Source organism: Limanda limanda, chromosome 17 (genome assembly GCF_963576545.1).
Source record: "Limanda limanda chromosome 17, fLimLim1.1, whole genome shotgun sequence".
In the NCBI taxonomy this organism is placed as follows: Eukaryota; Metazoa; Chordata; class Actinopteri; order Pleuronectiformes; family Pleuronectidae; genus Limanda; species Limanda limanda.
In genome coordinates this window covers 24,519,891-24,533,916 of record NC_083652.1, presented here as the reverse complement: position 1 = coordinate 24,533,916, position 14,026 = coordinate 24,519,891, and the positions used below count along the sequence as shown (strand labels likewise).

Sequence of the window (14,026 nt, the reverse complement as noted above, 5' to 3'; positions counted from 1 at the left end):
TTTGAACCAGTTTAGTGCGGATCCTTTAATTCTAATGAACTGAGATCTAACAGGACGAGGACAGACACAAACATCTGAAGCTGTCAGAAGGTCGTTAGTGACTTCGATCAAGACTGTCTCTGTGCTGTGATTGGCTCTAAACCTCGACTGAAGGAGAAACTCTCACAGCTGATTGGCTAAACTTTTTTTTAAGCAACCTACTTATTAAACTGAATGTTCCTTTTCCTCTGCCAGTCCCAGGACGCATCCAATTGGCCAAAATAAAGCCTCGTCACACTCCAGTGGTCGACACACGTTGCTGCAGAGCAACATTTACTTTTCCATGTTTTCATCTCGACCGCTTGTGAACAGTGTTTTCTTCCATCCATCAAAATAGGAATAATAAAAATACTATTTAAGTTTTATAAAACATTATGGATAAAACTACAGTGTAAATAAAGATCAGAGACTGAAAACAAAGACCACAAGTCTCCACTTCCTCAAGAAATGAACCCAAAACTAAACATAGAAGCAGACGGCAGTAACGCATATTGCGATGGTTGCATCCTCCCAATAAACACGAGAAGAAAAAGAACAGAATTTAGGCTAAAATGTCTCAGTTTGGGAAAAATTCAGAGGAAACGGTTTATTCAGAGGAAACATGCAGTTTAAGTCAGACTCACTTTACATCTACAGATTCATCATCAGATGAGTTTTCACAGGTTTCAGTTTGTACAGAAGCTTTTTAAGTTTTAACTGATTGAGGAGATTCATATTCTTTAAGGGGGGGGGGCAGAGTAACATAGTAAATTCACAATAAAAAAAAATATTCTGAAATCAAAATGTTTGTTGTTTAAATGTTAAAATTTACATATCTACATTATTTTAACTACAACAATCAAACAAAAGATAATGTAGACAAAGGACTGGTTCATATATATATACATATACATACACACACATATAAATATATAAAAAAAAAATTCAAATGAGGGGCTCAGTAAACTGTTCTAAACCGAAAAATTGCCTAATTATTTTCATTTCTGTCAAATTAAATATGACAATTTTATTTTCATGCAACCCTTTTAATTCTTCATCTGACTATTTGCAATTTTATTTTGCAAGATTCCCTGGAACGTTGTTCTGGCACATTAAACTTAACCCACCAGGTGATGTCATCATTAGTTATTATTCATGGAGCTGCTGCAGAGCTCAACCTGTCGGTTCAGGTGAGTCTCTGCTTCACTTCGGCTCTCGTCCAATCAGAGTCTGTCCCCTTGCTGACCTCACAGCACACGACAGGTGACCTCATCGCTTCGGACTCAGGTCCAGGAGACAGTTTGTCTCTGTGGTTCTTCAGGACCTCTGACTCATGTCTGCGACTTCATAGCATAACGATGCTAAGCTAGGCTAACACACCTCCCACTGAGAGGATGGGTTGATGTTGATGTCCCAACGTCTCGTTTACATCAATGTTCAGGTCAGTTTTATCCAATCAGCTCATGTGGTGATGTCATGTGATCCAGTTCACCTCAGAACGTGAATCTAGAAGATCCTGAAGAACCGAGCTGAACTAAAGGTTCCTGCAGCAGCTGTGAGCGCCACATCCTGTTCTTCTTCACGAGTCACACTCTGCAAACTAAAAGTGCACGTGCAAAAATAACACTGAAACTGGAAGTGGGGTTCAGCAGGCTAACAGCCAATCAGCTGTGAGTGTAGAGCAGAGGGGGAGGTATGCTGCAGATGTGTGTTTGTGGGTGTGTGCGTGTCAGGTTGTGTTGTAGTTCTCTTCACCTCCCAACAGGGGGCAGTGGAGGAGCTCCTCTCATCACTGAAACACAATGATTTGTATGAGAAGTTTGATTATGAATCTGTGTTTATTGACAGTACGGTGAGCCGGACGCACCTGTGCTGGCTCTGCTCGGGTAGAACTTGGTGAAGTGTCGGAACTCGTCCGGAGGAGGGAAGTCGTCCAGAGGATGAAACGAATACTTGGACTCAAAGTCGTCTGAAGAAGAAGAGAGGTCACAGGAGGTCAAACTCACCAACACATTCACTTCATCATAACATTCTATCATATTAACACAGATGAAGATTATAAGAATTATACCAAAGTGACCAATTATCGATAATCAAATTTCTCAATAAGTTGGCTTCAGATCTCGTTGGTTAGATTGTGGTCAGCTGACCAGGTCAGTGATACAGGAAGCTGAGCTCTGCTCTGATTGGACGGAGACAGACTCACCGACGAATGAGTGAGGGATGGAGGAGGAGTGTCCGTTGCGGAGAGGAGGGGGAGGTGCAGCGGGGGTGCGGGTGGGTGGGGGAGGGGGTTTCCCTCTGGTGTGGGGATCAGATGAGAGGGAGGGGCTACCATGTATTCTATAAGGAGGAGGAGGCGGGGCTTCTCTGCTTGCCGCCCTCGAGGACGAGGATTGGACGGGAACAGGAGGAGCTGAGGAGAGAGATCATGAGGTCAATGGTGATGACATCACTGTGACATCATTTCTGAAATCAGCGCTCCCTCACCTGCTCCTCTACCTGGCGCCTCTCTCACGAGGGGCGGCGGCCTGTTGGACCCCTGTCGGGAGGGCGTGGGAGAAGCAGGCGGAGGGGGTGGGGCAGGGCCTCTGGTGGGGGTGTGGCCTCCAGGTGACGGGGCTGGCCTCCTGTTGCTGAGGGAGTTGTGACGCTCTGGCAGCTCGGGCGCCACCTCACCGCCGCTACTTGACAGACCGTTGTTGATGTGGTAAGATAGAGGGGGCGGAGCCAGAGAGGAGGAGGGAGTGGAAGAGGGAGAGTTACCTCCTGAGGTGGGAGGGCGTCGGCTGTTGCCCGGGGACGGGGGAGGTTTTGAAGGGAGGGGAGGGGTGCTGTTCGGTGCAAGAGGGAGGGGCTTCTCTCTGCTGTAAGATGAGGATGAGTTGGGAGGGGTGGGGGCGTTACCACGGCGACAGAGTGGAGGAGGGGGGGCAGAGGAGGAGGAGGGGGAGGGAAGTGAAGGACGCTGGGAGCGACTCGGCTCCGATGGCGACAGCGCCTGAGGGGAGGGGCTCTCTGCGTTGTCATGGTGATGACCTGGGGGGCGGGGGGCGGCAGCTCGGGTGGAGGGCAAATGTCCAGATGAGCCGTCTGTAGAATCATAAAATAATAGTCAATAATACAATTTAAAATGTATTTGAGGTAACCCAATGGAAAAAGTTATGATTCATCAAATATTATTAAATTCTATATATGGTAAAACTAACAGATTACAAATGAGATACACTTTTGAAAATATACTATTTATAATTTGCAAACACAAAAATAAGAAACTTTCAATTATGAAGTTAGAAAAAAACTTTAATATAAGGAATATATATACAAATATATATATGAATAAATCATATACAACATCAAATAAATGAGAGAAATTATTTGAGGGAAGAACCAATGAAAGAAAAGTTGTCACCTCCAACTGCCCTCAATTTGGGAACGCCCCCTGAGAACTGGCCCCCGATTGGTGGAACAGAACCTGATGGGCTTGCTGCTCCGCTCCCATTGGCTCCTCCTGTTGATGCTCCGCCTCGTTTGGGCTCTGAGAACCACAACCATTGGACAGATCAGAGCTCCGCCTCAAGTCAGCAGGTCACTTCAGAACATGACACTACAATGACATCAGTGTGTGAGGACAGGAAGCAGCTGAGACCAGCTGAGACCAGCTGAGACCAGCTGAGACCAGCTGAGACCAGCTGAGACCAGCTGAGACCAGCTGAGACCAGCTGAGACCAGCTGAGACCAGCTGAGACCAGCTGAGACCAGGTGAGACCAGGTGAGACCAGCTGAGACCAGGTGAGACCAGGTGAAACCAGGTGAGACCAGGTGAGACCAGGTGAGACCAGGTGAGACCAGGTGAGACCAGCTGAGACCAGCTGAGACCAGCTGAGACCAGCTGAGACCAGGTGAGACCAGGTGAGACCAGGTGAGACCAGGTGAGACCAGGTGAGACCAGCTGAGACCAGCTGAGACCAGTGGAGTGGATGTAAGGACAGGTGAGTGGACAGGTGAGTGGACAGGTGAGTGGACAGGTGAGTGGACGTAAGGACAGGTGAGTGGACAGGTGAGTGGAGAGGTGAGTGGACGCGTGAGTGGACAGGTGAGTGGAGAGGTGAGTGGACGCGTGAGTGGACGTAAGGACAGGTGAGTGGACAGGTGAGTGGACGTAAGGACAGGTGAGTGGACATAAGAACAGGTGAGTGGACAGGTGAGTGGACATAAGAACAGGTGAGTGGGAGGAAGGACAGGTGAGTGGACAGGTGAGTGGACAGGTGAGTGGACGTAAGGACAGGTGAGTGGACAGGTGAGTGGAGAGGTGAGTGGACGCGTGAGTGGACAGGTGAGTGGACAGGTGAGTGGACGTAAGGACAGGTGAGTGGACAGGTGAGTGGACGTAAAGACAGGTGAGTGGACAGGTGAGTGGAGAGGTGAGTGGACAGGTGAGTGGACGTAAGGACAGGTGAGTGGACAGGTGAGTGGACAGGTGAGTGGACAGGTGAGTGGACAGGTGAGTGGAGAGGTGAGTGGAGAGGTGAGTGGACGTAAGGACAGGTGAGTGGACAGGTGAGTGGACGTAAGGACAGGTGAGTGGACAGGTGAGTGGACAGGTGAGTGGACAGGTGAGTGGACATAAGGACAGGTGAGTGGACAGGTGAGTGGACGTAAGGACAGGTGAGTGGACAGGTGAGTGGAGAGGTGAGTGGACGCGTGAGTGGACAGGTGAGTGGACAGGTGAGTGGAGAGGTGAGTGGACATAAGGACAGATGAGTGGACAGGTGAGTGGACGTATGGACAGGTGAGTGGACAGGTGAGTGGACGTAAGGACAGGTGAGTGGACAGGTGAGTGGAGAGGTGAGTGGACGCGTGAGTGGACAGGTGAGTGGACAGGTGAGTGGACGTAAGGACAGGTGAGTGGACAGGTGAGTGGACAGCAGAGCGGATGTAAGGACAGTGAGTGAAACTAGAGATTGAGACAAAACTCGGAAAATGTTTACTGAAGTCCTTTTCTCAAAGACTTCTATAGAAACTACCAGTGGAGTCGCCCCCTGCTGGTCAGAGAGAGGACAGGTACATGGCACTTACACATTGGCTTCACTCTCTGGACCCAGAGTCTCTGATACAGCACAGGACCTGTCACTATACATCTTGTTACAATGACATTACATGAAGTGGGTTAAAAACACCTTTTCTTCAACCTCGGGCTATTTTCCACCGAAGTCGAAGAAACGTCATGACAAAGATTATTCTTCAACAGAGCAGCAGCAGCTGTGCAGGAAGCTGCAGGATCTGATGTGACACACACACACACACACACACACACACACAGTTTGATGCACTGAGTTTTAACCTGTTTCACGAGACGTCAGAAATTAAAATGACAAATAAAGAAACACAAACACAATGAGTCAAGTCACATCTGCTGTTCACACAGTCATCAGAATCTGGATCAGAAACTGGTTTAAACTGGTCTCGTTTCAGTTTGAAAACTCTGGGTTTGTGTTTGAGTCTGAACAGAAACTGAGACTTTAGTAAACGATGACGCAGACGTTCTCTTCCTGATTGGTTCTCATCAGTCACATGACTGGACGACCAGCGGTGAACACAAAGCGTTGCTAACACTTCCTGTCAGTAACACTTCCTGTCAGTTACACTTCCTGTCAGTTACACTTCCTGTCAGGTATACTTCCTGTCAGTAGCACTTCCTGTCAGTAACACTTCCTGTCAGTAGCACTTCCTGTCAGTAGCACTTCCTGTCAGTAACACTTCCTGTCAGTAGCACTTCCTGTCAGTTGCACTTCCTGTCAGTAGCACTTCTTGTCAGTAGCACTTTCTGTCAGTTACACTTCCTGTCAGTAGCACTTCCTGTCAGTAGCACTTCCTGTCAGTAGCACTTCCTGTCAGTAACACTTCCTGTCAGTAACACTTCCTGTCTGTTGCACTTCCTGTCAGTAGCACTTCCTGTCAGTAGCACTTCCTGTCAGTAGCACTTCCTGTCAGTAGCACTTCCTGTCAGTAACACTTCCTGTCAGTAACACTTCCTGTCAGTTGAACTTCCTGCCAGTTGCACTTCCTTTCAGTTGCACTTCCTGTCTGTTGCACTTCCTGTCAGTAACACTTCCTGTCAGTTGAACTTCCTGTCAGTTGCACTTCCTTTCAGTGACACTTCCTGTCAGTGACACTTCCTGTCTGTTGCACTTCCTGTCTGTTGCACTTCCTGTCAGTTGCACTTCCTGTCAGTTACACTTCCTGTCAGTAACACTTCCTGTCAGTAACACTTCCTGTCTGTTGCACTTCCTGTCAGTAGCACTTTCTGTCAGTAACACTTTCTGTCAGTAACACTTCCTGTCAGTAACACTTCCTGTCAGTAGCACTTCCTGTCAGTAGCACTTCCTGTCAGTAGCACTTCCTGTCAGTAACACTTCATGTCAGTTACACTTCCTGTCGGTTGAACTTCCTGTCGGTTGAACTTCCTGTCGGTTGCACTTCCTGTCGGTAGCACTTCCTGTCAGTAACACTTCCTGTCAGTAACACTTCCTGTCAGTAACACTTCCTGTCAGTAGCACTTCCTGTCAGTAGCACTTCCTGTCAGTTGCACTTCCTGTCAGTAGCACTTCCTGCAGTAGCACTTGCTGTCAGTAGCACTTCCTGTCAGTTGCACTTCCTGTCAGTAGCACTTCCTGTCAGTAGCACTTCCTGTCAGTAGCACTTCCTGTCAGTTGCACTTGCTGTCAGTAGCACTTCCTGTCAGTTGCACTTCCTGTCAGTTGCACTTCCTGTCAGTAACACTTCCTGTCAGTAGCACTTCCTGTCAGTTGCACTTCCTGTCAGTAGCACTTCCTGTCAGTAGCACTTCCTGTCAGTAACACTTCCTGTCAGTTCCACCTCGTCGTCCCTGCACTGACTCTTTACCTTTTCTGTTACTAACCAACCAACTGCAGAGGAGACAATCTACTTCCTGTTTACATCACATGACCACTGAAGGTGACTGGCCATGTGAAGTGTTTTCAGGTGTGTGGGCGGAGCCTCTATGCGACCTTCCTGTCACTAAAAGTCTTAAAAGACAATAAATCCAGGGACTTCCTTTAAGTCTGTTTTCAAATGCATCAAACTGTGGCTCAACAAACCCTGAGCACTGCTTGTAGGTGTTTGTGAGGACCTGGATGTTTCATCAACAGGGTGATGAACAGTGTGTTCCCTGGCGTCTGTGTGACCTCTGACCCTCAGCCTCCTGCAGGCAGCCTCAGTATCACAGAAGGTTGGTTGTCTTACTCTCCAGGCAGAGAGCTGAGCGCTCCTCTCCGGCCATCTTCTTCTGCTCCTCAGACGCCGCCCCCTGCTGGCCCGGTTGCTGCTGCAGGTATTGGTATAAGCGAATGTATGGGTGCTCTGTGGAAGGTGTTTGGCTCTTTGGTGTTTGAGTCTTACTGTCGAGCAGCGGAGCGCTGCGGTCGTTCACCACCGACACCTTTCTTAGCTCGGTGACTTGACAGATGTCGGACAGCAGAGCGCCGCGACCTTTGACCTCCTCCCTGTTCAGCTTTGGAGGGATGGTGTTGGCCTGGGGGCGGAGCAACAACAGACAGCGTGAGTTTATTGCAACAGGTTCCGTCACATCAGGAGTCAGAAGCTCTTTCTGTGTCGAGATCAATGACTGAAACCGAAGTGGAATGAATAAGAAAGAAAGAAACGCAGACGTCTGTTTCTGTTTCTTATCTAACGTTGAACATGTGTGTGTGTGTTGTCACCTGGCTGAAGGTGGGGGGAGGCAGGGGTCCCCCTGGTGGAGGGATGGGCATCCTGCTGCTACACACACCCGACAACCCTGAAAAACAGTGACCCAGATGGTAACCATGGAAACAGCAGCTGACAGTCAGGCAGGGGTCGATCTGCACGAAGTCGTCCAACTGAGGTACAGCGCCACCTGCAGGTCGTGGTTAACATTCACCTTCGAAGAGCAGCATCATACAGTGTTGGTCAATGTACAAGGATTTATGTATTAGTAAGAACTCCCTATCAGGTCCACATCAGACCAGGTCCCTATCAGACCGATTCCTATCAGAACAGGTCCCTATCAGTCCACATCAGACCAGTTCCCTGTCAGACCAGGTCCACATCAGACCGATTCCTATCAGAACAGGTCCCTATCAGTCCACATCAGACCAGGTCCCTGTCAGACCAGGTCCACATCAGACCGATTCCTATCAGAACAGGTCCCTATCAGTCCACATCAGACCAGTTCCCTGTCAGACCAGGTCCACATCAGACCGATTACTATCAGAACAGGTCCCTGTCACTTCACATCAGACCAGGTCCACATCAGACCAGGTCCACATCAGACCGATTCCTATCAGACCAGGTCCACATCAGACCAAGTTCCCATCAGACCAGGTCCACATCAGACCGATTCCTATCAAAACAGGTCCCTGTCAGACCAGGTCCATATCAGACCAGTTCCCTATCAGTCCACATCAGACCAGGTCCACATCAGACCAGGTTCCCTTCAGACCAGGTCCCTGTCAGTCCACATCAGACCAGATGGTTATTTATTGGCTTCCCGCAGCTAGTTGCATTAGCATTGACCTGACTGAGCTAACCCTCTGCTCCAGATCAACATCTGCGCACAAACACACACACATACACGCACACGCACACACACACACACAGTTAGCCAGCCTGTTAGCATTAGCAGCAGGTCTGTGCAACATCACTGACGCATCGGGACGGGCAGGTGCATCTTACCCGTGAACCTCACCGGTCCGCGGCTGGCGAACTCATCCTGTGTCGGCGTTAAACCTCCGGATGGTTCTCCCCGTTAGCTTCTCTGCTAGCTCCTCTGTTAGCTCCTCTGTTAGCTCCTCCGCTAGCCACTCTGCTACCTCCTCTGTTAGCTCCTCTGTTAGCTCCTCTGCTAGCCTCTCCGCTAGCTGCTCTGATGAACAGATTTTCTATTTCTCTTCAGTCAACACAGAGCACGTGACCTGAGCGTGAGGACATGCGCCGCCGCAGCTGCATCTATCAAAGCTACTGCATATATTAAATATATTAAATCTACTGCATATATTAAATCTATTAATTCTATTAAAGCTACTGCATATATTAAATCTATTAAATCTACTGCATCTATTAAACTACTGCATATATTAAATATATTAAATATATTAAATCTACTGCATATATTAAATCTATTAAATCTATTAATTCTATTAAAGCTACTGCATATATTAAATCAATTAAATCTACTGCATCTATTAAACTACTGCATATATTAAATTTATTAAAGCTAATGCATCTATTATTCTACTAAATCTATTAAATCTACTGCATCTATTAAACAACTGCATCTATTAAATCTATTAATCTACTGCATCTATTAAACTACTGCATATATTAAATCTATTAAATCTACTGCATATATTAAATATATTAAACTACTGCATCTATTAAATCTACTGCATCTATTAAATCTATTAATTCTATTAAGCTACTGCATCTATTAAATCTATTAAATCTACTGCATCTATTAAATCTATTAAATCTACTGCATCTATTAAATCTATTAAATCTATTAAATCTATTAAAGCTACTGCATCTATTAAATCTATTAAATCTACTGCATCTATTAAACTACTGCATCTATTAAAGCTACTGCATCTATTAAATTTATTAAAGCTAATGCATCTATTATTCTACTAAATCTATTAAATCTACTGCATCTATTAAACAACTGCATCTATTAAATCTATTAATCTACTGCATCTATTAAATCTATTAAATCTATTGCATCTATTTAATCTCTTAAATCTACTGCATCTATTAAATCTATTAAACTACTGCATCTATTAATCTACTGCATCTATTAAATCTATTAAATCTAATAAATCTAATAAATCTACTGCATCTATTAAATCTACTGCACCTATTTTAATCTGGTAAATCTGATGAGATACATTTATATAATTTTAGTTATTATATTATATGATAAGATTCATCAGCTGCTACATTTTTGCACTGAATATAAGTCGTGTATTTATTTCATATGGAAATGTGTATATGCTTCTGTTTCTGATATTTAATCAAAATGTATAAATGAAACTATCGTTTACATGTGTGATCATCATGAATTTAACACAAATAAAACTTTAACATTGCTTCTGTATCTAAATGATTTGAGTCTTTTATTTTGAAGTCCCGTTTCTATCCTTACTGCGGCACTGAGGGAAAGGCTGGGGGGGGCCACACGTCATCGTGAATCGACCAATCAGATGAGTCGTGCCGCAGATTTCAAAACAGAAATGGCGGACGTTCGAGCGTAAGTTTTTATCTAACGTAAAATCCTCGCAGACGATTTAAAACATTCAAGTTGTTTAACTTAAAATCGTGTTTGAAGCTAGAGCGAAAGAGCTAAAGCTAAAGAGCTAGAGCGAAAGAGCTAAAGCTAAAGAGCTAGAGCTAGCTGAGAGACCGACCGAGGTAACTCTCCTCACGAAGCCGTTGTGTGTCTGTTGTGTTACAGTGTGTTGCAGAGCTGTGACTCGTCTCTGCTGGATCTCCGTGCGAACTCGGATCAGTCGGACTCTGCTGAAGCAGCCATGATGGTTCTTCACCTGACGGTCAGAAGAATAACTGATTCATATCTGAAGCTGTTTTCACACAAAAACTCAACCACTGACATGTTCCTCACACGTTCCTCACACGCTCCTCACACGTTCCTCACATGTTCCTCACACGTTCCTCACACGCTCCTCACACGTTCCTCTCATGTTCCTCACATGTTCCTCACACGTTCCTCACACGTTCCTCACACGTTCCTCTCATGTTCCTCACATGTTCCTCACATGTTCCTCACACGCTCCTCACACGTTCCTCTCATGTTCCTCACATGTTCCTCACACGCTCCTCACATGTTCCTCACATGTGAGGACAAATGTGTGAGTCTGTGTCTCTGGACATGTTCTGGATCTTCTCCTGCAGCTTAGTGGTAACATGTGTGTAACATGTCAGAGTCCATGTGAGGAACCAGCAGGACGATGTGTGGAAGCTTCCCAGAGAGCGAGTGGACGTGTGGACGAGGTTTCTAACACGTGACGTGAAACTGAAGAACACAAAGATCTCAGGATGAAGAAGAGGAGCCGGACACGTAGAAGACGAAGACGTCCACTTGGAAACACGAGGAGATTCCAGATCTTCTGGTGATGAGGCCGACGCCGTGTGGAGGAGCTGGAAACAACAACACGGATCTGTCCACAGCAGAGTTTATACGTCATGTCCCGCCCCTGTTGCTCTACAGGCCCCGCCCCTGCTGATCTACACGCTCCGCCCCTCGCCTGGATGTTCCCACATGTTCCTGATTGAACGAGTCGGACCCGACAACCTGCTGCTGCTGATACACAAACACCAACTACACAACATGTCCAGAGAAGAGTCACACAGCTCATGTGTAAAACAGACTCAGTTTGTGTTATGATGTTTTTAAACGTGTGTGTCTGTGTGTGTGTCTGTGTGTGTAGGACAGTCGGCGTGTTCAGAAGGTTTTGTGGCGTCAGCTCTTTGTCCTGGACTCCATGATGTCTCGACTGGAGAGTCTGGGGTCTGTCCAGCAACTGGTGACACAGCCCTGCCCCCCCCAGCCTGGTATTCATACACACACATAAACACACGCATAAAGATGTATTGTGTACTTAAGTACTGAAGTCGTGATCTCTCTGTGTGTGTGTGTGTGTGTGTGTCTGTGTGTGTGTGTGTGTCAGAGGGCGGGGCTCGAGGAAGGTGGAAGGCTCTGAAGGTGGACTACAGGTCGGGGGTGGAGGAGACGGAGACTCTGCTCAGATCGCTGCAGGACAGAGTCCAACAGATACACAATAGACGACACACACTCACACAGCTGGTCCAACAGCTGCACAGCAAGGTACACACAAACCACTGCTGAATGGTTGCTAGGGTGTTATAGTTAGAGTAAGTTGGTTGCCATGGCGTCACTAAATAGTTGTGAGTTCATTCAGACTACGGTTAACTACAACTCAAGAAACATCCAATCACAGAGCTTCTGCTGCATGAGACGCAAACTGAACAAAAACTATTCACTCTCCTCATCCTCCTCTTCTCATCCTCTCTTCCTCATCCTCCTCGTCTCCCTCAGGAGCAGATGTATAAACAGGTGGAGGAGTCTTTGCTGAAGGCCCAGAATGCATTGCAGTCATGTGATCGTCAGCTGACCAAGCTGAGGGTGGAGTCAGAGGCGGTGGCCAGTCAGCTGATCCACTGGAAGCGTCTTAGAGACGAGTAAGTGTGGTCAGGTCATGTGACCCTCATTTGGGCCTTGTGATTGGTCGCTAACGCTACTTCCTGTTGGCCTGTTTACTCAGAACCAATCAGAAGCAGTCACTATAGTCCCAGAGTTCTTTTTAAACCCTCGATACTCTTTAAAACTTCAAAAACTGAAAAGTTTGGGGTTTTTTTAAGGATAAAATCTTAGAAATGTGTTGTTATTGTTCCCGGTCAGGCTGCAGGAGCACGTCTCTGCAGCGCAGAGCGTCATGCAGATCAAACTGCTGTCCGTCAGCCAATCAGAGCTGTGCGTAGAGCTCAGGCCACGCCCCTCATCTGACCTGTCGTCCAATGAGCTGGAGCCGCTGAAGCTGTCAGTCAGCTGGAGTGTGGACGACCGTTTCAGACTTCAGGTACCTGGAGACACGATGGATCACCTGCCCCCCCCGATCCCCTGATCTGACAGCTGATTGGTTCTGCAGGTGGACGAGGGGACGGCCGGTCTGGTGGAGGACTGTTCCTCGGGCAAACGGGCGCAGCTGCGCGCCGCCCTGCTGGAGGTGATGCAGTGTTACGTGGGTCAAGCTGAGCTGCTGTCGGAGGTCCAGGTCCTGAGGTCCAGGTGAATCCTGATCAATCAACACCAGTACAGCCTCTGAGCCTCTTTATACACAGACTGAATTTGTTTGTATATAGACTGTTTATAACTGCACATATAGACTGTGTTTAACATGGTGTGTATATATTACTGTGTAATCAGACTCAGTAACATTTTGTGCGTGTCAGTTTTGCCATCGACTGGCGTCCTGCTCAGCGTCAGTTGATCTTCCTGAAGTCGTCGTCGGTGGTTTGTCACCTGGAGGTGGAGGAGGGTTACCCGGGCAACGGAAGAGCTCAGCTGTTGTCGGTGCAGAGGGACGGACGACCTGTGGACATGTGTGGACTGAAGGTAACAAGGCACCAACACACACCTGATCATCACTCACACATGGAAAACATTATGTCCTTCATACGACTTTTATTCTGAAAGTCTCAGATTCTTTTTGTTCACACTGACTCAAAATACAAAATCACATTCCTGTAAAACTGGACTAATGTCTTTCTGTCTCTGTCTCTCACTCAGCCTCAGAAACCCGTCCTCCGTCTCAGGGACTGGTTGATCTTTCTCTCTACTTGTCCTCTCATCTGATGGACGATGTTTATTTCTTCATGTGTCCACTAGAGGTCTGTGTGTTGATGTGGCTTTGTCATGTGACCTGTTATGTTATATTAATGTGTAAATAAAGTTTGAGGGAAATCGTAAGCAGCAGCTGTGTTTTATTCTTATTTCATTCTCATCTTAATAATTATTTCAGTTCATAAGAAAACTTATATAGACTTTTAAATATATGTATATTATGTATAACAGAACATTGAATTGAAGTATTTTTTATATCCGCTGGTATCAGCTCCTGTTCATTTAAAATCAAAGCAGCTGAATTTAATTCCTGTTTGTAGAGAATCACTGTTACAGAAGGAAACTGAAGGAAACTGATGGAGGTCGATAGGGGACGACATCAGAGACCACCACTCCCAAGGACTCAAACTCTTATTTTGGCGGTGTAACCTGTGAAACCATCGACTCCCTCAGTGTCACAATGTTTATGATTATAAAACAACAACAATCTGATGAATAAACATCTGAATACAATGAAACACTTTGTTACACAAACACACTTTAACTTACACAAAACTATTTGAAGTGATT

The 14,026-nt window shown here is 46.5% G+C and overlaps 2 protein-coding genes across 2 annotated transcripts; one reads left to right on the top strand and one right to left on the bottom strand.

Annotated features, from left to right (window-relative positions):
• Positions 1-595: 595 nt before the first annotated feature.
• Positions 596-8,928, bottom strand: LOC133023005 (WAS/WASL-interacting protein family member 2-like). Its single transcript, XM_061089921.1, has 8 exons — positions 8,755-8,928; positions 7,761-7,837; positions 7,285-7,573; positions 3,431-3,556; positions 2,509-3,111; positions 2,225-2,434; positions 1,886-1,987; positions 596-1,810 (listed from the first exon to the last, which is right to left on the bottom strand). Exons 2-8 carry the CDS (start codon positions 7,809-7,811, stop codon positions 1,770-1,772), a joined length of 1,422 nt encoding a protein of 473 aa, XP_060945904.1. The 5' UTR covers positions 7,812-7,837; positions 8,755-8,928; the 3' UTR covers positions 596-1,769.
• A 1,337-nt stretch (positions 8,929-10,265) lies between these two features.
• si:dkey-225f5.4 (uncharacterized) lies at positions 10,266-13,565 on the top strand. Its single transcript, XM_061089922.1, has 9 exons — positions 10,266-10,324; positions 10,529-10,625; positions 11,523-11,646; positions 11,763-11,920; positions 12,152-12,294; positions 12,515-12,692; positions 12,762-12,901; positions 13,066-13,228; positions 13,403-13,565. Exons 1-9 carry the CDS (start codon positions 10,278-10,280, stop codon positions 13,466-13,468), a joined length of 1,116 nt encoding a protein of 371 aa, XP_060945905.1. The 5' UTR covers positions 10,266-10,277; the 3' UTR covers positions 13,469-13,565.
• Positions 13,566-14,026: the final 461 nt, after the last annotated feature.

Coding starts and splice junctions, on each gene's coding strand:
- LOC133023005 (XM_061089921.1), bottom strand. CDS start 7,811: ATGCCCATCCCTCCACCAGGGGGACCCCTGCCTCCCCCCACCTTCAGC. Junction 7,574..7,760: donor CTCCCCCCACCTTCAGCCAG/GTGACAACACAC, acceptor CTCCGCCCCCAG/GCCAACACCATCCCTCCAAA. Junction 3,557..7,284: donor CTCAGCTCTCTGCCTGGAGA/GTAAGACAACCA, acceptor TGTGGTTCTCAG/AGCCCAAACGAGGCGGAGCA.
- si:dkey-225f5.4 (XM_061089922.1), top strand. CDS start 10,278: ATGAGTCGTGCCGCAGATTTCAAAACAGAAATGGCGGACGTTCGAGC. Junction 11,647..11,762: donor GCCCTGCCCCCCCCAGCCTG/GTATTCATACAC, acceptor TGTGTGTGTCAG/AGGGCGGGGCTCGAGGAAGG. Junction 12,902..13,065: donor GTCCAGGTCCTGAGGTCCAG/GTGAATCCTGAT, acceptor TGTGCGTGTCAG/TTTTGCCATCGACTGGCGTC.